The sequence below is a fragment of the Aureobasidium melanogenum genome (genome assembly GCF_000721775.1).
Source record: "Aureobasidium melanogenum CBS 110374 unplaced genomic scaffold scaffold_1, whole genome shotgun sequence".
Taxonomy (NCBI): Eukaryota; Fungi; Ascomycota; class Dothideomycetes; order Dothideales; family Saccotheciaceae; genus Aureobasidium; species Aureobasidium melanogenum.
In genome coordinates this window covers 363,949-387,899 of record NW_024470053.1, presented here as the reverse complement: position 1 = coordinate 387,899, position 23,951 = coordinate 363,949, and the positions used below count along the sequence as shown (strand labels likewise).

The 23,951-nt window shown below is 50.6% G+C and overlaps 10 protein-coding genes across 10 annotated transcripts; 5 read left to right on the top strand and 5 right to left on the bottom strand.

The window, feature by feature from the left end:
* Window positions 1-132: 132 nt before the first annotated feature.
* Window positions 133-1,553, top strand: M437DRAFT_37458 (putative NADH-ubiquinone oxidoreductase 40 kDa subunit mitochondrial precursor; the record flags this gene model as incomplete). Its single annotated transcript, XM_041019630.1, has 6 exons — window positions 133-269; window positions 328-341; window positions 401-463; window positions 518-612; window positions 670-1,398; window positions 1,455-1,553. 6 exons carry the CDS (start codon window positions 133-135, stop codon window positions 1,551-1,553), a joined length of 1,137 nt encoding a protein of 378 aa, XP_040884133.1.
* A 947-nt stretch (window positions 1,554-2,500) lies between these two features.
* Window positions 2,501-5,854, bottom strand: M437DRAFT_79768 (uncharacterized protein; the record flags this gene model as incomplete). The annotated part of the gene is made up of 4 exons (XM_041027238.1): window positions 2,501-2,797; window positions 2,855-4,639; window positions 4,692-4,786; window positions 4,840-5,854. The coding sequence occupies 4 exons, from the start codon at window positions 5,852-5,854 to the stop codon at window positions 2,501-2,503; spliced, it is 3,192 nt and encodes a 1,063-aa protein (XP_040884132.1).
* A 1,314-nt stretch (window positions 5,855-7,168) lies between these two features.
* Window positions 7,169-8,532, top strand: M437DRAFT_37058 (26S protease-like protein regulatory subunit 6B; the record flags this gene model as incomplete). Its single annotated transcript, XM_041019562.1, has 3 exons — window positions 7,169-7,323; window positions 7,373-7,513; window positions 7,563-8,532. The coding sequence occupies 3 exons, from the start codon at window positions 7,169-7,171 to the stop codon at window positions 8,530-8,532; spliced, it is 1,266 nt and encodes a 421-aa protein (XP_040884131.1).
* A 277-nt stretch (window positions 8,533-8,809) lies between these two features.
* M437DRAFT_70934 (ribosomal protein S1) lies at window positions 8,810-9,223 on the bottom strand (the record flags this gene model as incomplete). Its single annotated transcript, XM_041025594.1, has 2 exons — window positions 8,810-8,894; window positions 8,955-9,223. 2 exons carry the CDS (start codon window positions 9,221-9,223, stop codon window positions 8,810-8,812), a joined length of 354 nt encoding a protein of 117 aa, XP_040884130.1.
* Window positions 9,224-9,645: 422 nt separating this feature from the next.
* M437DRAFT_37839 (uncharacterized protein) lies at window positions 9,646-11,619 on the top strand (the record flags this gene model as incomplete). The annotated part of the gene is made up of 1 exon (XM_041019725.1): window positions 9,646-11,619. One exon carries the CDS (start codon window positions 9,646-9,648, stop codon window positions 11,617-11,619), a length of 1,974 nt encoding a protein of 657 aa, XP_040884129.1.
* An 821-nt stretch (window positions 11,620-12,440) lies between these two features.
* Window positions 12,441-14,312, bottom strand: M437DRAFT_37575 (carboxylesterase family protein-like protein; the record flags this gene model as incomplete). Its single annotated transcript, XM_041019655.1, has 4 exons — window positions 12,441-13,346; window positions 13,399-13,457; window positions 13,504-14,125; window positions 14,175-14,312. The coding sequence occupies 4 exons, from the start codon at window positions 14,310-14,312 to the stop codon at window positions 12,441-12,443; spliced, it is 1,725 nt and encodes a 574-aa protein (XP_040884128.1).
* Window positions 14,313-15,132: 820 nt separating this feature from the next.
* Window positions 15,133-17,601, top strand: M437DRAFT_36370 (ATP-dependent RNA helicase; the record flags this gene model as incomplete). The annotated part of the gene is made up of 3 exons (XM_041019432.1): window positions 15,133-16,074; window positions 16,144-16,386; window positions 16,465-17,601. The coding sequence occupies 3 exons, from the start codon at window positions 15,133-15,135 to the stop codon at window positions 17,599-17,601; spliced, it is 2,322 nt and encodes a 773-aa protein (XP_040884127.1).
* Window positions 17,602-18,009: 408 nt separating this feature from the next.
* On the top strand, window positions 18,010-20,396 carry M437DRAFT_37780 (PLP-dependent transferase; the record flags this gene model as incomplete). Its single annotated transcript, XM_041019709.1, has 2 exons — window positions 18,010-18,197; window positions 18,248-20,396. The coding sequence occupies 2 exons, from the start codon at window positions 18,010-18,012 to the stop codon at window positions 20,394-20,396; spliced, it is 2,337 nt and encodes a 778-aa protein (XP_040884126.1).
* Window positions 20,397-20,572: 176 nt separating this feature from the next.
* On the bottom strand, window positions 20,573-21,337 carry M437DRAFT_79761 (uncharacterized protein; the record flags this gene model as incomplete). Its single annotated transcript, XM_041027237.1, has 1 exon — window positions 20,573-21,337. The coding sequence occupies one exon, from the start codon at window positions 21,335-21,337 to the stop codon at window positions 20,573-20,575; it is 765 nt and encodes a 254-aa protein (XP_040884125.1).
* Window positions 21,338-21,926: 589 nt separating this feature from the next.
* Window positions 21,927-23,562, bottom strand: M437DRAFT_38144 (alpha/beta-hydrolase; the record flags this gene model as incomplete). Its single annotated transcript, XM_041019780.1, has 5 exons — window positions 21,927-22,082; window positions 22,140-22,295; window positions 22,347-22,440; window positions 22,490-23,402; window positions 23,499-23,562. 5 exons carry the CDS (start codon window positions 23,560-23,562, stop codon window positions 21,927-21,929), a joined length of 1,383 nt encoding a protein of 460 aa, XP_040884124.1.
* Window positions 23,563-23,951: the final 389 nt, after the last annotated feature.

Genomic DNA, 23,951 nt, shown 5'->3' with positions numbered 1-23,951 from the left:
CAACAGTCGCTCGCGGAAGTCTCCGACTCTCCGAGCGGACTTGCTTGGCTGTACCTCGCATTGCTGACCATTCGGGACGTACAATCGATATAGACCCCAATCTACGCAAACATGAGCCAGATCGCGAGCAGCATGGCTCTGCAGAGGCAGCTCGCCAGATCCGGCCCCCAATTCGCAAAGACTTCGCTCCCGCGCGTCCAGTCGCGAAGCCTTCAGGACATCGCCATCACCAGAACCGGCAAGCCCATCATTAGAATCTCTGGTGGAAGGTACCACTCACCTGCCCGACACGCTCGCTCTTTCCTTACTGACTCAACTCGCCAACAGATCCTCGCTCGGAGGTTGGTCCCATGCTAAACGACTCTTCCAATTGACCCATCTCGACTGACCCACCTCCAAGGCCATACCGCTACCGTCTTTGGTGCCACTGGTTTCCTCGGCCGCTACATTGTCAACAGACTCGGTACACGCTCTCGAGACCCGATTCGCCTACTCAATTGCTGAATCCACCTTATAGCTCGTGCCGGATGCACCGTCGTCGTTCCCTTCCGTGAGGAGATGGCCAAGCGCCATCTCAAGGTCTCTGGTGACCTGGGTCGTGTTGTCTTCCTCGTACGCCTCTGACTATACCTGACCATTTGCGCCGACCTGCGCTGACAAGCATCAAAGGAAATGGATCTTCGCAACACCGCCTCCATCGAGGAGTCCGTTCGTCACTCTGACATTGTCTACAACTTGATCGGTCGTGATTACCCTACCAAGAACTTCGACCTCGAGGATGTCCATGTTGAGGGTGCCTCTCGTATTGCCGATGCGGTTGCTAAGTACGATGTTGACCGTTTCGTCCACGTTTCATCCCACTCCGTCTCTTTGGATTCGCCCTCCGAGTTCTACCGTACCAAGGCCCGTGGTGAAGAGGTTGTCCGCAACATCTTCCCCGAGACGACAATCGTCCGCCCTGCTCCTATGTTCGGCTTCGAGGACCGTCTGCTTCACCGCATCGCCAAGGCTTCCAACATGTTCACATCCAACAACATGCAGGAGCGCTTGAACCCCGTTCACGCCATTGACGTCGGTGAGGCCCTTGAGAAGATGTGCCACGACGACAGCACCGCTGGTGAGACCTACGAGCTGTACGGTCCCAAGCAGTACTCAATGGCAGAGATCAAGGAGCTTGTCGAGCGCGAAATCTTGAAGAGCAGACGTCACATCAATGTTCCTCCTCAGATCATGTCCCCCGTTGCAACCCTGATGAACAAGCTCGTTTGGTTCACCACCATGAGCAAGGACTCAGTTGCCCGTGAGTTCATCGACCAGACCATTGACCCTACAGCAAAGACCTTCAAGGACTTGGGCATCGAGCCTACTGACCTTGCCAACTTCACATACCACTACCTCGTAAGTTGCTGCGTTGCTTTTAGCCCCGCGAAACACACCGCTAACAACCACCGCAGCAAGCATACCGTAGTTCATCCTACTACGACTTGCCTCCTATGACCGAGCGCGAGAAGAGAGAGGAGAAGAAGTACCTTCACGTTCTCGACGACCAGTAAATATTTCGCGGAGCGGCTGTTGTATCCCATTTTTTATTTGTTCTATTGTAGAAAACAATACATTTTCCTTCTAAGCGTTCAAGAACATTACTGAAGCTTCTATCTTGGCTATCTGATCTGGACTTTTGACTCAGAGCTGGCTGTGCTATCGCCCTGTAAGAAGTTTTCTAGGATTGTGTTTTAAAAAGGTATGGAGTAATCTGCCAAATGAATGTTCAAATCACAAATAGGAAGTAGAGGAAGAGATGTATGAACAAAAAGGTTTCGAGATTGAGAAACTGTGGCTAATCCAGTATGTACAAAGAAGGGGCGAAAGGCATTTGACTAGCTCATTGTACGTACAATTGTGAGGAAGTTTTCTCTCAAATGAACCAGGGAGTCAAAATTGATCAAGAAGAAAAAAAGAAGAAGAAGGGGGGAAAAACAAGCAACCAGAAAACCCCTCCAAAACAAGGGAAACATTGCCATGTTTTCGTGTTCATAAAAAGCCTTTCGTCTCAGTTGCTGCTGCGCATAAAAATAGAGGGGGTAAGGGAAAACAAAAGTAGAGTTCTTGGAAACTCCAAACAGGGAAACCATGCGCGCCTCTCCCTCTTTCCGTGCTGTTTGCCACGTCATCGAACCCAGCTGACAAACGTCTCTAGATTGAAAAACAGGAACAAGGTGGCGAGTGGACAAGATAGATGATGGGAATCAGGGGAAGAGAAAAACCAGTAGAAGATGAAGAAACATGTAGAGCTGTGCTGGCGATGAAGAACTCGAAAAGAAATGGGTATCGTGACAAGACGAGACAACACATACAGAGGAGACAGGAAGAAAGAGATAGGTCGGGGGTGAGTGGGGGAAAGGACAGAGCTCCAAAGCCGCAAACTCATATCTAGCGTGAAGCAATGAAATTCAAAGGCCAGAACCGGAGAACGAGAAGTTTCGAGGGTACTGCCATATCCTCATTCTTCTTCGATCTTCTCAGGAACTCTGCTGGCACCTTCCATATTTGCCGCATGCCCTGTTGGTCCATGGTGCTGTTGTGGTGAGGAGACATTAACGTATCCGCTGGGAGCGTTCATGTTCTGACCATGCTGTGCGAGCGCGTCGAGTGACTGCTGACGCGGGGTCGTCGATTCTGTCTTGACTCCGTGGACGCCAGGCGGATGCATCGGTGACTGGGACTTCTTTGAAGCCTTCTCAGATGTTGTCGAGTGCACAGAGTGCTGTGAGTTGGTTCGAGGTGATACTCTGCCGTTCTGTTTGAGTGGTTAACCATCCGCGCTCACGCGTGAATTCGTAGCCGATTGACTCACCAGCTTGGCCCATCTTAGACCACAGCTGTTGCAAAGGTCTCGTTGTCCGCTTGGGCCTCTCCTCCACTCGGGTGTGACTCTGGTGTGGCAGTTGGCACAGTCCTTCTGCATCTGACCAGCACCCTTTCTCCTCTTTCGTTTCTTCTTTGCAGCCAATAGAGACTGAACTTCCTCTGCTAGCATGCGATTCTTTTTCTCTAGCTGTCTGATCTCGTACTGCCAAGAAGATGACTTGGTAGTTTTGAGTTCGTCAAACAAGTTGTCCTCAGAAGCCAATGCACCATCCTGGCGACCAAGCTGAAGTCCATTTTGGCCTGAGTAAGTGGGGGCTGCACCATCGGTAGACTGAAGCTGGATCAATGACTGTGGAGTATTGTCGCCCACGAGCATTGGCGTCACAGGTGTGAATCTTCCAGACAGCACAGATTCCGATCCACGTTGACTCAGCGCTGGTCGAGATGATGAATTGCCCCGCTGGTGCTTGATGAGACGGGTTTGAGCAACGATAAATGTCGGTTTGAGGCCTTCCGTCGCATCTCCAGGGTACAATGTCGTGAAAGCTTGAAGGACGTGTCCACGGCGATTGATCATCTCGTGTCTGACCGATGCTTTCTTGCCAGTTCGAGCGTGCTCCAGAACACGTCCAAACTCGGCCTTGGAGTCTGCTCTCATGAGAGATTGAATGCTTACTCCTACGAGCTCATCCGGTTGGCGATCAAGCAGCTGTCTGACGTTCGATGATACGAACAGGAACATGCCTGACGTCGAGATTTTGGTCCAAAGCTCATTTTCCCCGACTCCGTTGGATCCAGTCAACTCGTTCCTGCTGAGCGCATAAACCGGACGCTCTCTTCCTACCATGATAATCGATTTGCGACCTTTGCCTTGTTCCGTATGGAGCGATCCGTGACCCTCGAACCACATATAACCGCTGTTCTTCCTGCGAATTCGGAAAACCACGTTGACTGAGGCTCCAGTAGAGGTGTCTTTGAGGTCTCTGGTTACTGGCACGATATCACTAGGGTGACAGATCGATGAAAGTGCTGTGCCAATAATCTCTCCAGGCTCGTATTCGAGCACCTTTGTCGCCGATGGAGAAACCCACTGGAACAGACCCTTGAGAGACAAAACATGGATGACATCGTCTGTGTTCTCGAGCAGTACCTTGTCCCACATGCGTTTGGCGAAATCAGATTCTCCGGTTCCGATTGTGCTGAGAATGGCAGAGACGTCGTCTCTCGGTATCGTCTGGCCAAGCTCTGATCGGTTGACAGTCGACTCGGGAGCGTTCATGACGTAACGTGGCATTGTCATGCCTCTTTGATAGTTGATCGAATATGTGCCATCAGGGTTTCGATCAGTCACGGCGTTTGGCTGTTCTACCAAATCGACTTGGAATCCCACAAAGAACTTGACCTGATCTGTATCCCATGCGATTGGAATCATCGTCAGTAAATTCATGAACGGTTGTCCTCCTCGTCGATAGTTGATCAGTGAGATTTGAGCTTCTCTTCGAAGGTTGATCATGTTTTTGAGATAAAGTACCGAATCATCGTCGACATATTTGCGTCGGACGCCAGCTTCGACATTTCCGTCTGGCGATTGCAAGAATCTGCAATTTCTGCCGAGAATCATATGCCGAGTGTAGCCAGTAAGTCGTTCGAAGTTGTCTGAACAATAAACGATAGGAAAGTCGTCCTTCTCTGCATCGCACACTACAAAAGCGCACGACAAGTCGACCGAGCCAATGTTGATTTCTGGATTTGGTCGAGTTGCGACACGCATCTGTTCACGAATCAGCTTTCACGACCCGTAACGTCCTGACTGTAGTACATACCAAAACCCCAAGCATGTCGAAACCGGTTGAAGAATAGGCATTCTTGTATTGAGAATGCATGTGGGGCCTGCCGGTCATTGTGGATGGCCATCCGCCTGTTTGAGAGTGAGCTTGAAAATCACGCACAAATTCATGCAGCCAGACAGACCTTCTGGTGTAGGCCAATTGAAGCCTTGATTGTTCGGGTTATATTTTGACGGATCGGGTGAACGATGTCCTGAATCCGAATTTCGGCCTCTATCCATGCCTACGTCTTGTGTTGAACCAGGTTGGGGATTTTGAGGTTGCGCTCTGAATCCAGAATGTTGCCTCTGGTTCTGCGGTTGTTGTCGATTGGTGTTTTGTCGTTGCGGTGTGGGCTGGCGTGATTGTTGATGTGTGTTTTGCATATTTTGGCTTGTTGATGATCTGCTCTGCGAGTTTTCGAGTGACGGCCTTTTAGAAGGATTTGGATTCCCACCAGCTTCTGGAGATTGTGTGTACATGTGGTTGGGCACAGAGGTATTGAGAGGAGAAGCCATCATTCCGTGGTGATAAGAAGGGTGATTATACATGGCCATCGGACGATCGATATTCGGACTGTTGTAACCGATGGATGACATGTGCATAGGTGTGTTGATGTAGGGACTGTTAAGGTCCATGTCCATGTTGGAGAGATTTGCAGGAGACTGGTAGGATGAGGTTGGCGGCATCATGGGCATAAAAGAACTTGCTGAGGCGAAACTATTGTCGATAGCCAGGTCGCCTCCACCGGTGGAGGTTTGTCTGGCTAGATTGCTGGGATTGGCCTGGCTGGCGGCCATATAAGCTGTAGCGTCGACCATATCTGAATTTGGGAGATTGAATTGATAGGATTCCAGAGGACCAGTCGGAGATGTGCCGGTAAATTCCATCATGGACATGCGTCTTGGGTCGTCAGTGTCCATAGGCTGAGTCCCTTGTGGTTGCTGTTGCTGTTGTTGGCCCGGATGATAAATTTGAGGCATGCTTTGTCTTCGCATGAGTTTGGCGTTTTGACTGACGATGTCGTCGAGAGATTGTCCGACCATGGCGTCCATGGCAGCTCCTTGGGCCATGATTTGTCCATTGGCCGACATGTCCATCTGCTGCATGCCATCGCCTTGGTGCCCGTGCCCTGAGGCATAGGGATTATAGCCGCTCATGATTTACGGGCCTGGGAGGTCATCCGCGCAAAGGGTGTCGAGGTCGCGGCACCGACGAGATGGGGCTTCGCGCGCGGGAGGCTCAAGGACGTCGAGGGGGTGAGGCGAGCCGGGCGGCGGCGGTGTTTCGCGCGTGTCGCGAGTCGCTCGAGCGTGGCCAAATGGTTGATGTTGGGTTTCGCACAGTCCCAAAGAAATGGAGGAAGCGGCGTGACGATGGGTTGGCTTCTCCGTTCGTGTAGCAACAGAAGAATTGAAAGTCGGGCTTTGGATCGAGTGGGTGCGTCCGAGCCTGGCAAGCCGCGCTAAAATCAATGCAAGACGTCAGAGCTCTCGACAAGTCTCGAGATCTTTTTGCTCTACAAGACACTGTAGCTCTCTATGCGGGGCATTTAATTCTGTCAAGCCGACCTTTCATGCCTGAGGTCGAGCTGCTGGCATTTGTTTTGTTGCGACCCTTTGCCTCTGCTGTACATGCTTGGTTCCGGCAGCGACGGATCTGCATTGCACCGGAACGCTGGGTTTTCGCAGCGAACGCAAATTATCATCCATGCTTGAGCTACACCCATTCAGACAACAACTTTATAAGCTTTATTGGCTCTATCTACTGCTAAAGCAGCCGACACAAAGGTGTCGACTTCCAACTATACCTTAAGGTGGTAATTGCAAAGCACTCGAGACGTCTCGGCGAGCGAGGCTCTGCTTTATCGGCCGCGGGGCTTAGGAAAACATGTCGGTGAAGGCTGTCAGCTGCTTCCTTCGGGAGCCATATGTGCTTAGCATTCCCATGGCACTCGTACTCTGTATGGATCGATGACAGATTTACATGCTCACTTTCCTTGACTACCTACTTAGCATTCCATAATGTATATTCTGTAATGCCAGGTCAGATAGTGGTCGCCAAGCTATTTGAAGGTACACCGTTCCTGGAACATCAGATCTCAAGGAATCCCAGATGTGGCGTGTTTTTGAGATCAGATCTCTCACGATGCAGAAACGCCCTTGCGACGGCTCCAAGGGGTTTTCTTTGGTGCGCATCGCGATCAAAGTATGATGAGGGCAGGTCGAGGCTAAAGGACAGGTAGGGCAGGGTCGGCCCTATTCACGTGATTCAAACACTAGCTAGGATGCTTGAATGTCGGGGTTTGCAAGCTCCGGTGTGACGCTGATTGCAACCAAGAACGTCGCTGAGGCAAGTGACAAGTGACAAGCCATCAACTCACTACCTCTCTGCATCAGTCTATCACGTTCCGCCGTCTCGACCCTCCTTGAGCTGCGTCCAAATACACACATATCACAAATAATCAGCACATCATGGCCGACACTGCCGTCGACTCGTACGCAAACACCGTGCCGCCGCACAAGAAACAGCTCTCATCATCCATTCCGAACATCGAATCTCTCGAAGGCATCGGCGCAGACTCTGACGATCAATACTCTACATTCAAGAAGCTCCAAAGACAGCTTGAGTACGTTGGGAACCGCTGCCCTGGATAATTACATGCTAACAACAGGCAGGTACATCAAGCTGCAAGAGGAATACATCAAGGATGAACAAAGATCGCTGAAGAGGGAGCTCGTGCGTGCACAAGAGGAGATCAAGAGGATACAGAGTGTGCCACTTGTCATCGGACAATTTATGGAGGCCATCGATCAGAAGTCAGTACGCTGGACACTTGACAGAGCATCACATGCTAACCGCTTCCAGCACTGGCATCGTACAGTCGTCGACTGGATCCAACTATGTCGTGCGCATCCTCTCAACTCTTGATCGTGAGCTGCTCAAGCCCTCATCCTCCGTCGCCCTTCACCGCCACTCAAACTCTCTCGTCGACATCCTCCCTCCAGAGGCAGACTCTTCCATTGCTATGCTTGGTGCAGACGAGAAGCCAGATATCTCCTACGCTGACGTCGGAGGATTGGATATGCAAAAGCAGGAAATTAGAGAGGCCGTCGAGCTGCCCCTTACACACTTCGATCTCTACCACCAGATCGGTATCGATCCTCCCCGTGGTGTTCTCCTTTACGGTCCTCCTGGTACTGGAAAGACTATGCTAGTAAAGGCTGTGGCCAACAGCACTACCGCATCCTTCATCAGAGTCGTCGGATCCGAATTTGTTCAGAAGTATCTGGGTGAGGGTCCTCGTATGGTCAGAGACGTCTTCCGTATGGCTCGCGAGAACAGTCCTTGTATCATCTTCATTGACGAGATCGACGCCATTGCCACCAAACGTTTCGATGCTCAGACTGGTGCAGACAGAGAAGTTCAGCGTATCTTGCTCGAGCTGCTCAACCAGATGGATGGTTTCGATCAGACCAGTAACGTCAAGGTCATCATGGCCACCAACCGTGCCGACACTTTGGACCCCGCCCTTCTCCGTCCCGGTCGTCTCGACAGAAAGATCGAATTCCCCAACCTTCGCGACAGACGTGAGCGAAGACTGATTTTCAGCACTATCGCCGGCAAGATGAGCTTGAGTCCCGAAGTTGATCTTGACAGTCTCATTGTTCGCAACGATCCTCTGAGTGGTGCTGTCATTGCTGCCATCATGCAGGAAGCTGGTCTGCGAGCTGTCCGAAAGAACCGCTACAACATCATTCAGCAAGATCTCGAGGACGCTTACACCAGCCAGGTAAAGGGAGCGTCTGAGGCAGACAAGTTCGACTTCTACAAGTAAGCTTTGTTCTATCAGGGTGAAGCCGCTGTGTACACTAGGGTAGCATGGAAAAGGGGCGCGGGTTCATCATGGAATGGTTTGCTCGCTGGGTACGCGACTTGCAAGCATTCAAGTAGACGATCATAATGGCATTTACACATATCACGACACAAGGAACAACACATGACAATGTTTTTGACCGTCTTTTTATTTTGTTCGCTAGAAAAGTCCAGTGTTTACTTGTCTTCCGACTATACGCCGAATGGGACTGGTACCGATTGACACAGCATCAACGCATTTAAGCGGCAATGGTGACCTCAACCTCAACACCGGCCTCGATGTTGATGATGATCTGCTTGACGACCTCAGTGGGGGCGTTAAGGCTAGAGAGACAGGATTAGCATGCTGATCAAAACGACTTGTAGTGTAGCGGTAGAACTCACTCGATGAGACGCTTGTGGATTCTCATCTCGTAGGTGTCCCAGGTCTTGGAACCCTCACCACAGGGGGTCTTGCGGGTGGTGATCTTGAGGTTCTTGGTGGGGAGACGGACGGGGCCCTTGACGCGGAGGTCCTTCGACTTTGCGCGGTCGATGAGCTCAGTGCAGACCTTCTCGAGGGACTGAACCTTGCGGGAGGTGAGGGTGATGCGGATCTTGTGGATCTTGGGGGCATCGGCCTGGCCGGTCTTCTTGGGGTCCTGGAACGACATTTTGAGATGGGTTGGTGCTGTCGCGAGGTGTTAGTCGACTGTCGCAAGGTGTCGCCGGCTGTAACAAGGCAGTCTCACCTGGTCAAAAGACGGATATGGCAATCAAGACTCGGGCAGAATGTCCACGGCTAAGTGATGATTGGCCTTTTGGTGATGGTCGAAATCGAGAAGCGAATTTGCGTCCTCAGAAAGTTCTGTGTGGGTCATTCGCGGGTGCCAAGACCAGCGCTTTCCCAAGTTGGTGACCGTAGCCGCGCTTGGACCCAAACCATCTCGTCATACAGTCCGCCATCACTGTCTCAACTTTTTGGCCATGTTGTGAACTTGACTTGCTTGTTATCATATACGCCAATTTCCAGCTTGGACCACCGGGTATCTTCTTTTCCAATTCTGCTTGAACAACGACGGGTCCTGGACGTTCAATGAATCTGCCATCACTTGCTTCATATCCTCCAGCGAAAGTTCGCAAGGACTTAGGACCAAGTGAATGGGAAGCATGTCTTGACGCATGGCTGTCACTTTCAGCCCTTTATCTGCGTCTCGGAAAGCAGGACTTCGAAAACGCAGCCCGAAACGAGCAATCTTTGATTCCCTTTCTTACATCTTATTACCAAGTTACAGCTCAAGAACGCCAGCAGCATGGACAAAGTCAGGGCAAGGAGCACAACCTACGGAGGGCATGTTTCATTCTTACTCACAGAATCCTCTTGACCACTTCCTCTCCTCCGACTCCCCTGCTGCAATGGGAATTTCTCTCCGATTTCAGTCATGTCTACATGAAGACCCAAAGCCTGGACTTATTGTTACAGAAGCTCTGGCAAGCTAGGCACTCTGATCTTGATCGTTCTTTACAAAGCTTCCTGTCATCGACGATCAAGCAACTTGAATCATCGAAGCCTGATGTAGCTGAGATCAATGTGAAGCGCATTGTTCCTCTCCTTTTCTCTTCTAATGAGGCTGGTGCAATCGTTCTGACCAGTTCCGAGCTTGTAGACGCCATGTCATCGGCGTATCAGCGCAGCTCGCCTGAATTACGGAAGTCACTTGTCTCGGTCTTGTATCATGGTCTCCTGTCTTTGACCAAAGGCGACAAGCCCAATTACTCTCTGCTGTTCGACCATCTCTACGGCCTGAAGAATCAAGCTGGTAGTTCGCAAGCATCGATCTTGGCAGATCTGGTAACCAACACTTCTTTGCTATCCAAGCTGAGAACAGCTGTCGCTGGAAAGAATGCAGAGCGAGCACAAAACCTAGCAAACACCCTTTCTTCGTTCGTCTCGGCTTCAATTGCAAGGCCCAAGAAAGTGCGCAAGGTTAATAAGGGGAAAGGAAAGGCAACAGCAGAAGAGTTTGGGCATGGTGCTTTCTCGGGCGAGCACCACATTCATCGTATGAGCCTCATATCGCAGATTCAGGATCTGTTCCCGGACCTCGGCTCAGGATTCATTGTCAGATTACTGGACGAGTACCATGAGGACGTGGAGCAAGTGACTGCCCATCTTCTAGATGACTCGCTACCAAATCATCTACTATCACTCGATCGAACTGAAGAGCTGTCTACATCGAAGGCAAGCGCTCAGCATATAGAGCAGCAAAAGGTCGAACAGCTGGCACCGCGCAGCACACCGCCTCCACAGCGTCGTAATGTCTTTGATGATGATGAATTTGACAGACTTGAGGTGGATGCTTCACGCCTACATCTTGGCAGGAAGAACGCAAAACTTACAGCGGATTCTCTTTTGGAGGACAGAAGCTCTGCGCCTGCCAAGAGCGCCATTCTTTCAGCTTTGGCTGCATTCGACTCGGACGATGATGAACGTGATGATACTTATGACGAAGCTGACGTGGGAGGCTATGTTGATGCAGCCAGACCAGATGGTGAAGAATCAAGAGACACCGATACAGGAAACCAGGGAGAGAATGAAGAAGCACTGTTCCGTGCCTGGCGCATGGATCGAGGAGTCTTTGAGCGGTCATCAGAAGTTCGTCGCAGCCCAGCTCGTGCGGCTCTCAAGAATGAGACAGGAATGCAGGATGAGGCCATTGAAGGCTGGGCAGTCATGCTTGGCCGCGACCCCAGACGACTTAAGCGACTCGAGGCAAGATACTCTGCTTTCAGTGGCGCACAACCGGAGTTGGAGAGGACCGCTTACAGAGACAGCGAAGCCACGGAAGACTCAGATAACGGTTCTGGAGGAAGAGGCGGAAGAGGAGGCGGACGTGGAAGGGGTCGTGGTGGACGCGGGCGTGGTAGGGGCGGTCGAGGTGGTGGTAATCCGGCCGGCCCTCCTAGCGAAAGCAATACTCAGGCTGCTAGACAACGAAAGGAGACACGCGGATCAAATCGTAGGGAAGGGAGAGCAAGAAAAATGGCCAGAGCTGGCTTCCCTGGTTGATGCATCGGAGGGCTATGATTGTATCAGCTCTATGAGGCAAGGCGATGCTACCACAACTTATGCAGCACAAGACGCTGTTAGCCAGCAAAAAACTGTACCATGATCGTGTGCTATGATTTGGTCACCTGCGAGTAGTAGACAGAGACTCCAAATCGGATCTGCGGTGTAGTGAGACCGTGTGAAGCTTGCATGTTTGTTGCTCTGATGTGAAAAGCAAGTGCTTGATACACTCGCAGTGAGTGGTCGTTTCCCGGTCACTAGAGCAAAGATTACATGCGATTCTCCTTTAAGGTGTGAAGGAAAGCGCCAGCATTCTCTATGCAGCAAGGTCGTCACACTCCACAAACGATGGCGCTTTCCATCTGACGACTGGACCCCTCTTGCTTATTTATTTGCAACACAACACCTTGCTTCTTTCATCTTCTCTTGTTCACGACAGCAAATTGACAACACTTGCGAAGAGACAACATAGACCAACAAGAATAGAATCGTCTCTAGCGATCATCTCGGACAAATCACCACTACAGCGACTGCATCTTACAAGGACGCGCAATTACCGAGAAGCAATCTTGTAGGCATCAGAACACTCTTCTAGAAAGAGCACGCATTGCTATAGCCATCGTATAGCAGCTCTCAGCGCAGTGATCCATTGTAGCTTTGGCTTTTGTACATGGAAGATACTGATTGAATGGTCTCAGCAGCTGTGATTCGAACAAAAGAGACGAAGGGATGCATTTAACGTTACAGACATTATCATTGGATTGTGGTATATATGCAGTGCCTTAGACGAGCACGATATACAAGTATCCCCAAATCCTTGATCAATAGTACAAACCCTTCTGCCACCAGGCGCATCTCGCAGCGGAAGCAGGATCTCTCATCGGACTAATGCTTCTTGGTCTCAAAGCCAGAACAGTTTGGTTGCTTCCGTACATGGGGAAGAAAGGCTCACCCATGATGTTCGGGTTACCAGTCTTTGCAAACTGGGTAATGTATTCCTGCATAGCAAGAGCGACAGAAGGATATTGCACGCCGAGACTGATTCCTCCGGCTCCAGAGACTGCGCTACCATTGCCATTGTAGTAGGTGTATGCGATATCCTGACCATGGATCGAAGGTGGCACATCAAATAGATAAGCGTGGGTCTGGTTGTTGTATGCCTCATTGAGCCAGACAGTGTTGCAAGTAAAGACAAACTCCGATAGAATGGCTGCGGTGCGACCAATTTGGTTGGTGTAGTTTTGGGCTTGACTGCCGTCGAAGATTGGTGGGTACAAGACTTGAGTAATGTAGTTGAGGGTTTCTGGCATGTAGTTGAGGGCAGGGAAACTCGTTTTGAGATAGGTGTCCAGGTCAGAGTTATTGCTGATGAAGGGGTTCGTGAAGAGGAGGCCTTCATCTGCGTTGTGACCGGTCATAACGGAGACGTTCTTGTCGTACTGGCCATGGGCGAGCAGCTGGCCTGGCAGTGCAGGTACAAAGTCGCCATCTACACTAGGTCCGTAGATATACTGACCAAAGGGGGCTGAGCCAATTTGTTGTGCGCTGGCAGCGATGATTGCTGAGGAAGGTAATTGGCGTGCTTCGGCCAAGGTGGATACGTTCAACAGAGCGAGGAAATCATTGAAGGTGTTTTCCTCTACGGCTGGGGACGTTACAGGGAAGAAGCCAGGTGATTGTGGCACTGCACCTGCGAACGGTGCTGGACCTTTAAGGCCACCAAACGCCTGCTCGATAGTCAGCTCTGGGCCTACAAGATTGGTAAGAATAGTCACGAACTGTTAACTGATGCATGATAGATCCACCTCCTGCCGACTCGCCAAACACGGTCACATTATCTGGATTGCCTGATCTGAAGTCAGAGACAATTATATATATCAAAACACCTGGCAAACTCACCTCCGAATAGATGGATGTTCTGCTGAACCCATTCGAGAGCGAATCTTTGATCCCAAAGGCCCGCGTTTGCGGTTCCGTTCTCCTGGAAAGTAGGACCCGAGAGCCAGCCCATAGCGCCTAGTCTGTAGTTCATGGCCACATAGATGACACCACTAGAATTGTCCATTTGAGACCGCTCGAGTAGACCGGCAGGATCTCCGCTGCCAGCCTTTGAACCAGAGGTATATCCACCTCCATAGATCCAGACCAAAACGGGGTGCTGTTCATTGGAGTTGAAAATGCCTTCAGGAACCATGACATCGAGGAAGAGACAATCTTCGCTCTCTCTGGGATCAATTGCGGTAGCCGCAGACGAGTTGCTGCTGGAAGTGGAAGTGTTAAATTCTGACATGGTGAAGCTGGTTTTATTGTCTAGCAGATATTCTGGTATCCACTCCTCGGCAATGGCAAACCATGCTGGGTTGCCCTGAGGGCAAATGCGGTTGACACTTCCGGTTTGCACTTCGGTTCGGTTCACAGCAGGAGCTTGAGGAGCCGCGAAACGAAGGTCGCCGACTGGAGGAGCGGCATAACGGATATTGGAGAAGTTATAGTAACCGCCGGTCACCTGTTCTATATAAGCTGCAAAATCCTTGGCAATTGAACAATCGACTCACGTTGAATGACGAGGCTTGTTGACGGGCATATCCAAGGTCCACAATTGGCAATGGTTTACACGAACTAGAGTTCTGAGCAGACACGACCGCTGACAGGCCAAGTATGGCTGCTGTTGTTAGGAAGGAGAGGGCACCCATGTTTCTCCGGACTCGAAAGCAAATGGTCAAGGAGGATGCTTGGACTAGACGAGAGAATGACAGACAAACAAGAGGGAATAGAGAGCTCTTTATATGTGGGCTATTCGGTAAACTCGGACTCTCATGATGAGCTCATGGCAATCTAGAGGTCGGAGGACATTGATGCGAAGCCACTGGGAGCGGCTCGCTCAGCATAGTCCTCGGTACTAACGAATATCAAGCGAACATCTATACCCCTCACCTCGACCGAGGACCAGAAAGGCAAGATTTTGTAAGCCATCTGCTTATGGGAGCACCTTGCTTAAGCTTTGGCCCTACAGATGACGCGACGGTGTCAGCGCCCCACACAGAGCTGGAGGCCGACCATTGAAGCATGGAGTCTCAGCATATACGCCTGAACGTTTGCAAGATGAATTGGCAGTGGTGGAGCGCGGTTAGTGATCAGATCCAGATCCAGATTGAGATCAACGGTGCGAAGCGGCACATGAAGTGCGGGGAACAATGAAGGTGGACGGAAGCTGCCCGAAAAAGCGAATCCGATTGTCGAAATATTCGGCTGTCGAGAGGTCCGAGGCAGGATGTGAGTCGTGACGCGTCAGAGGCTGTTGTCGGGTTCGAAGTCAATGCAAGCGAGACAGCAGTCAAATCAAAAGAGGAAGGCTCGAACAAGAACGACCCTGAACCTATTTCCCCGCTTGCTCATGGCCCATGGGGAGATTCTCTTGGCGGCAGACGCCGCAAATTTTGGAAAGTTGCAAGTTTGGCCATCTAGGTAGATTGCAGCTGCCCAGTATTTGCCAGGACCTTAGCAAAGAAAAAAATGAGCGCAACCAAAGACGTGGCCGCGTCGCAAGGACAGAAACGCAAACGAGAAGAGAAGGATGTGACCAACAAGAAGACACAAAGCGACAAACCAATATACAAAAACCTGCAACTTGCCGAAAAGCCTGTATACAAAAACTTGCAGATTGCCGAGGCGCTCAAGACGCAGTTCAGAACAAAGAAGCAGCGCATCGACAAGTCACAAAAGAACGAGAAGCCAAAATTCAAGAACCTCCAGATTGCCGAATCGCAAAAGACAGTATCTAAAGAGGCACGAAACGACAAGGTGCAGAGAGACGAGTCGCAAGAGCATGAAAATGGAGTCAAGAGACCACACAATCCACCGAATGCTCGCCAGAACAAATTGCTACAGGTCCGCCAGAGTCTGCCTATCTGGCCGCAAGCTGCCAACATTCGCAATGCCCTCCTCGAGAACCACGTCCTGATTCTTGCCGGTGAGACTGGTAGTGGTAAATCGACCCAGGTTCCTCAGTTTCTTCACACTTCTGCCTGGTGCACTGGACGTATCGCCGTCACTCAGCCCCGTCGTGTCGCCGCTGTCTCGCTTGCCCGTCGTGTCGCCGAAGAGATGGGCACTCCCCTCGGAAAGAGCCCACAAGCCCTTGTTGGTTACAACGTGCGTTTCGACGACAATGTTGGAAAGAACAACAGAATCAAGTTCCTCACCGAGGGAATGTTGTTGCAAGAGATGTTGAGAGACCCTGCCTTGGCCGAATACAGCTGTGTCGTGGTCGATGAAGTCCACGAACGAAGTGTCAATGTAGATTTGCTCTTAGGTTTCCTTTGTGGTCTCGTGACCGGCACGAGCGAAGCGGCTAAAAAGCGCAAAGGGAAGCCTCTCAAGGTTGTTGTAATGAGTGCTACAGCAGATACTGAAAAGTTGAAGGACTTCTTCAGCGAAGGCTTCGGGCAGCCTCGTGTCGAAGACAGCATACCTACTGTCGACAGCAGTACGCCGGCTTTGGGCAGCAAGGAGGCGCCTGCCGAGGAATTACAACAGCCATCTGTTCCAAGCTCAAACAAAATTTCAACATGTTTTGTTGAGGGTAGGATGTATCCTGTACAAACAGAGTATCTTTCTGAGCCCACACGAGACTTCTCTGAAGCAGCTTTGTTGCAGATTTTCCAGATCCACCGTAAGGAGCCCATGCCTGGAGACATCCTGGTCTTCCTTACTGGCGGAGACGTCATCACGAACCTGCAGCAAGCAATTGAAGACATGATACCGAACGTGATCACTAAAGACTCTGGCCTGCCTAAGCTGCTTGTGTTACCACTATACGCAGCACTTTCTCAAGCACAACAACAGGCTATTTTCTCATCTGCTCCTCCAAACACACGCAAAGTAATTTTGGCGACCAACATTGCCGAAACCTCGATTACGGTACCTGGTGTTCGTTTCGTTATTGACAGTGGGAAGGCCAAAATCAAGCAATTCCGCAATCGTCTTGGCCTTGACTCACTTCTTGTCAAGGACATATCCAAGTCTTCCGCTATTCAACGTCAAGGTCGTGCAGGAAGAGAGGCAGCCGGAAAATGTTTCCGTCTGTACACAAAGTCAAACTTTGAGGCTCTAGAGAAGGACACCGTCCCAGAGATTCTGCGATGCGACTTGAGTTCGGCAGTGCTCACCATGAAGGCGAGAGGTGTTCATGATGTTATGGATTTCCCGCTTCTGACTCGTCCATCGAGAGAGGCAATGGAGCGTGCTTTATTGCAATTGCTCCAACTTGATGCTTTGAATCCTGAAGATGGAAACATAAGTGACCTGGGTCGTAAGATTGCAAGACTACCATTGACCCCAGCTCATGGAAGAACAATCATAGCAGCCGCCGATCCGGAGATGGGGTGTCTACTACCTGTGATCGACATTGTAGCCTGTTTCAACTCCGAAAACATTTTCCTCGAAGTTAAGGACCAAGATGCGAACGATGAGGCCAGAGAAGCACGCAACAAACTCTCGCGCCGCCAAGGAGATCATTTGACTCTTCTCAGCGCCGTACAAGCCTACGCTTCAGAACGAACCGACCGTAAGCAATGGGCCAAGCAACACCTGGTCTCGCACCGCTCTATGCAAAACGTTATGGATGTCCGCAAACAACTCCGCGCCCAATGCCAACAAGCCAAACTCCTCACGAAAGAACAACTCGCCACCGCCGACGATGATGATGACCTCAATACCATTTCAGAGTCCACTGGAAACAACATCTTGAAGTGTTTCCTGCGCGGATTTCCCGCCAATGTCGCCAGATTGGTGCCTGATGGCAGTTACAGAACAATCCACGGGCACATGGCTGTGGCCATTCATCCCAGCAGTGTCTTGTACGGCAGAAAGCTTGAAGCTATCTTGTACAATGAGTTTGTATATACCAACAGGACGTATGCTCGCAGTGTCAGTGCTATACAGATGAATTGGCTGGAGGAGGTATATGCGGCACCGGCATAAGAAAAGGTCGAAACACACTGTATACAGCAATTCAATAGCAAGCAAAACTTTCTATGACAAGTCTGTTCCCCTCCATTATCGTACTCCGGATATCGATGATGTACTTTCATCTATCATTTTGCGTTCCTAAAGCATGTATATGGCCGAGTAAAAAGAGACCGAGAGCACTTTAAAGCTCAAAATAAGCTTTCACGATCGGCAATGGGTTTCCTAAAGGGGGTGTCCGACAGCGCCGAAGCTTACTCCGAAAGCGGTCCCACTAACTTTTGCCGGGTCATCGGCTAGACCATTAGACATTGTTCAGGTAGTGAATCATCGTCGGTCTTCGTCGTTCATTCGTTTCGTCTGGTTGCTAGCATTGATGTTGTTATAGAACCCCAAAAGTGCACATAGTCTGTCCTGCCCAACATGCGTCAAGTCGGATCTGCTCTATGGCCGAGGCTTAGAGCTGTACAGGTCTACGGAGCCAATACTGGCGTAGGCAAGACAGTGGTTAGTACGTTGCTCTGCAAAGCTCTAAGGAAGAGATTGCCAGACTATAACGTACACTACTTGAAACCAATCTCGACTGGACCGCTCGACGAACAGGACCACAGGTAAGCCGTCTGTATACTTGGTCAAAGGTTAAATGCTGATCTGATTGTAGGCACATAACGCGATACTCTCAGGACATAACATCCAAAACACTACTTCAATTTGACGACCCTGTCAGCCCTCATATTGCCGCCAGGATATCCAAGGAGCCCGTCGACGACCAGAGCATCTTGACTCGTGTTTACGATGAATTGCTCAACTATGCTACCGGGAAGGATGCTGTAGCAGTTGTTGAGACTGCAGGTGGTGTACTCTCTCCAGCACCTTCTGGTAACGTGCAAGCAGATCTCTACCGACCTTTGAGACTACCCGCATTGCTTGTGGGCGACCATCGCCTAGGTGGAATTGGCTCTACCATCTCATCTTGGGAGTCACTCCATGTCCGTGGATACGATGTGAACTCTGTTCTGCTCTTCGAGGAATCGAGATACGACAACTACACCTATCTCAGAGATTACTTCGAGAAGAAAGGCATCTTGACTCTTTCTTTGCCACCACCTCCCGAGGTCAAATCTACTCAAGCAGAGGACGAGGAATCTATGAAACAATATTATGACTCAGCAAGCAGCTCATTCAGCCTGGAACAGTGCATTGACAATATGATCAGTACACATAACCAAAGACTGTCTAGTTTGCAGTCGCTGCCTAAGAGAGCCGATACCAGCATCTGGCATCCTTTCATGCAGCACACCGAAAGATCAGAGCAGAACATCCTCGCTATCGACTCAGCCTACGGTGACTATTTCCAAACTCACAACTCTTCCGGTTCTGGTTCGAAAGAGGGCAATCAACTCAAGCCTGCTTTTGATGGTTCAGCATCATGGTGGACACAGGGTCTGGGCCATGGAAATCCTGAACTGGCACTTACTGCTGCACATGCCGCTGGTCGTTACGGTCACGTAATGTTTGCCGGTGCTGCACACGAACCTGCCGTGTCACTCTCAGAGACGCTACTCAAGAACATTGGCAACCCGCGCCTGTCAAAAGTCTTCTTTAGCGACAATGGAAGCACTGGTATGGAGGTTGGTGTCAAGATGGCACTCAAGGCAGCTAGTAAGCGCTATGGTTGGTCTCCGGATGATGAGATCTTGATCCTCGGTCTCAAGGGCAGTTATCATGGTGACACCATCGGCACTATGGACTTGTCGGAGCCATCGACATACAACAAAAAAGTTGAATGGTACTCTGGCCGTGGCCATTGGTTTGACTTCCCACTCGTCAAGATGCGAGACGGCAAGTGGGTTGTCGAGCCTCCTGCAGGTATGGAGGAAGAGTTTGGCCCTGTTCGCTCCTTCTCCAGCCTGGACGAAATCTTTGCACTCTCTGATAGAAAGGCCGATGCAGAGCGTTACGAGTCTTACATCAAGACTTCTCTCGAAGCTTTGACTGCAGAAGGCAAGAAGTTCGGCGCTCTTATCATGGAGCCAGTCATCCTAGGTGCTGGTGGCATGCTCTTCAGCGATCCTCTCTTCCAGCACATGTTGGTCAAGGTTGCACGTGAGCAGTGTCCGGAGCTCTACGGTAAACCCGAAGCTACATCGGAGTCAGCGCTGGAATGGAAGGGCATTCCTGTTGTCTTTGACGAGGTCTTCACTGGCCTGTATCGTCTCGGCCGTTTCAGCAGTTCGACATTTGTCGATGTTCAGCCCGACATTTCTGTGCACGCCAAGCTGCTTACTGGCGGCTTGCTGCCCCTGTGTACCACTCTCGCCAGTGAGAGCATTTTCGAGGCTTTCTTGAGTCCTGAGAAGTCGGACGCTTTGCTTCATGGCCACAGCTACACCGCTCATGCCGTGGGCTGCGATATAGCCAGATACTCCCTCAAGACCATGCAGGAGATGGATGAAGGCGCTGCCTGGACTAACTTCAAGGCCGCCTGGAAACAAGAGGACGATGCCAAGCCGAGTCTCTGGAGCATGTGGTCGCAAGACTTTGTGCGTGACCTCTCGCTCAGATCCAATGTTGAGAGCGTGTTTGCTCTTGGCTCTGTGCTGGCAATCTCGCTCAAGGATCCTGCTGGTTCTGGGTACACCTCGACAGCCGCAACTGGTTTGAGGGACACCCTCCTTCATGACTCGTCGTCTGAGAACGCCATCCACTCGCGCGTCTTGGGCAATGTCTTGTATTTGATGGCCAGCATGACCACCTCGCCGGACACCATTGCAAGCATTCAGAGAAAGGTGCAGACTGCAATGAATTGAGGAGGTTCTTTGTATAAATCTATATTTTGCTGTAATATGTTATTACACTGAAACTCTAGGTATCCGCACACATGTAAAACAGATTTTTTAGAACAGTAGGAATTCATCAAGATCTAGAAAATGATCGAAGTATGTGTATGATCGAGCTCAATGTATTGAATGTCTAATCTTAACGTTCAACACCTTACGCCCTGCGATTTTGCGATCCTGTATATCTCGGTGCATATCCTGTCAACGTCGGTCTTCTTCAGCGGTACGCGGTGGGTGCCGTCCCACTCAATAAGTGTCACACTGTCAGGATGACAGTACTTTCTCAGCAGATCCCTGTGTAGATGTAGACCAGCATCATTAAGTCCATGTACATGTATCGTCGGTAGTTTGAGGATATGCTCATTGGACCCCTCATAGTTGAAGCCTTCGCTGATCTCGCCAGCGCCCAATGTAGCCGGTCCGACTGAGTACTCGGACAACTGCATCAACGGCTGCCTTCCAGCCAACAGCACTGCAAACTTGTAGTCTGTATCTGCGTGGCCTGTCTTCTCAACGCGCACTTGCTGATCGTACAGCAAACTCGCCGCAAGCTTAGCGCCCTGGCTGAAGCCCATCAAGCCCACCCAAGGTCCTGTACCAGGATCGCTGCTCTTGCAAGTGTCAATCGCATACATGACTTCCTCGATGGCAGTCTCGTCATCGATATCAGGGTGTTCAGGCAGCCAGCGCAGCCAGCGACGGAAAGGACCATAGTCTTCGTAGACGGATGCAATGCCGGGACCCGGAGCGCAGAAGAAGGGGCCATCTGCGAAGACGAGGCGGAAGGTAGGTAGGGCTTTGATGAGGCTGCGAGCTTGGAGTTGGAAGACTTCGGCTGTCACGCCGCCGCCGTGGAGGCAGAGGATGCGAGGAAGGGAGAGGTCGATGGGCTTTGGTGGTGTGGTAGCCATGGCGGATAAGTGTGCCTTCGAGTGGCTGTTTGTGTATGTATAAACCACGATAGACTCTTCGGTGGATTATATGGTCGCAGTACGTGTGCTCGGGGGATTAACAGTCGGGGGATAACCAAGGTGTCGAGATGTGGACTGTAAGGTGAGCAAAGAGAGAATGGCAGCAGATAATACTAGACCTGTAACATCTTATCCTTGGCCAGACAACGCGACCTGCGTATCGATCGGATGCATGTGTTTCATTGCTCACATCATCTACCCGAACCGGCTCTCCATGTCCCTTACCGCTCTTGCCCAATCCCGGCACTCCAGCACGCTGCCCGATTTAGAATATTTCCGACAGCCAGCGATCGTGCCTTCGGAGACTTTGCACTTGACGTGCCAATTGGTAAGTGCGAGGTCCTTACATGTTGCACGGCTTGTACTCGAGAAGGAGAGAAACTCAAGTCGCTGAGGTGTAACGATGATTTTGAGCTCGGACCTTTTGACTCTACCATCTTCATGCCCCATCCTCTCTTCTATCCTCTACGATCGCAAACATAATATGCATATATCTTTCAGAACTTTTCAAGTGTCCCACGTCAATCGCTCAATCGATGACATCGTCCCTCAGCTCGAATAATTGCCTGATGACCTCGTCTGCCTTGCTACGAATGGCATTGTGGTACATGACATTGGTCGTGAAAGTCTTACATCCCTTGATCTTCTCCGCCGTCTCACGAGAGTAGTCATAGTCGACATACATCTGTGATTGATAGCGTCAGTCTGCGTCTTAGTTAATCTCACTAACTCAAAAACTCACATCTTCTCGGTACACGGCTGCGTATACAGGAACCTCGTTCTTGCTGAGTTGCTCTTCGTCAAACAATGCTGGCCAGTCGGAGTCTGCAGCTACTCGATTGGCGACGTCTTGAATCTTGCGAAGCTCGCTGTAATCCTCGAACATCCAGCTAAAAATCTGTGCTGTGTCAGCCAGTCTCGAAACTCATCAACGAGTCTCTGAACATACCATCTCTCCTGTGAAGTAAACAGGTCCCTCCGAAGTAATTTCGAACTCTGGGAACTCGTTGCGCATTCGCTCAGCAGACCAGTTGGGTGCTTTGCTACCACATTGTTAACAAAGTGCAGAATTAGTAGACATGTTGTACTTACCCTTCGCAGTAGATCTGCTCGTGCAAGATAGCATATATGACTCCTTCATCAAAGGATGTGAGTGCGTCGATGGCAGAGAGTGTACCTCTAGTCAAGTGGCCGAAAGCCTCGATATCGTAGGCCGCACGCAGCACAGCTTCGTGCACGCTATCAATGCCTCCATGCATTCCAAATATGAGGCCCATCTGCTGGAAGCGTCTTGCAGTCAGGTTGCCCCCAGTTGGCAACTTGATAACGCCGTCACCAAAGCGCTGCAAGTATTTCACGATCGTCTTGACCCTGTCAACATCCTCAGGGTATTTCTTGTAGTAGTCCTGGTTTCGTCTGGCCACTCTTTTGTAGAGCGCCCTGTAGACTGGGTCGGGCTGCTTGACAAGCGGTTGAAGACCACCATAGATGAAAGCTTCGCGCAGTCCCTGTGGGTAGAATGAGAGATACGTGATGCTACAGAATCCGCCAAAGCTTTGTCCCATGATGCTCCACTTCTGCTTCTCAGGTGGGTAATCTGCAGTCAAAGATTGTCGAATGGCCTCGCAGTCTCGCACAATACTGTCAGCGCGGAAGAGCTTAAGATATTTGGCTTGCACATCATTCTCCCCACGCAAGCCCAGTGTACTAGGAGTGATTGGCGTGCTGAGACCAGTGCCTCTCTGATCGAGGTAGAGCATTTGGTAGCCTTTGTCCAGGATAGTCCAAGTAAAAGGATAAGCACTGGGGTGTCGACAAGGGCCTCCAGGACCACCGTTCAAGAAAACCATCCACGGCAATTGACTCTTCTTTCCATCATGGTCGCTGGGATCTGCAGGAGATTCATGCTTTCTGACACTACGAGCAAAGATACGAATGGTTCCAGAGTCCGGCTTTGAATAGTCCTTGGGCACGTCGAAGAAGTGCTCAGTGACTCTCAGCTTACCTGTAGTGAATCAAAGTGTCAACACTTATCGTCCATGGATAAACACCTTGCAAATGGAATATGTAGAGAAGGCTCAGATGATTTGTTTGATCGTACCAGGTATCTGATGAGTTCTCTGTTCTACTATCTTCGCCGCAGCAACTTTGATCGAGGTAGCCATCTTGTGCTGGCTGTGTAGGCAGACAGCGAAAGGAGGGGTCAACGGTTGAGTTGATGATAGACGATTGATGAGCCCCGCAGCAATGGCGCCCTGGCTAGTTCATGCCTGTGTATTGTAGTGCAACCTTCCCTGAGAAAGATAGACAACGCTGTACAGAAAAACTTATCCAGTGATATGGACTTGATCAGAACATATTCGCGTGAATTTCACCGACCTATCTCCTGTGATCTACTCCGTATTGATCCCCCCAATGCTCAAGCATGATGGAGGGGAGGGGGTCTGTTTACAGGTGCGTGGATACCCACGTGAGCTCGGAGTCTGCTACGCCGACAATCTCCACCGCCAGCAAGATTTGTCTATCAGAGATATATTTACAGCTTGTACGAAAG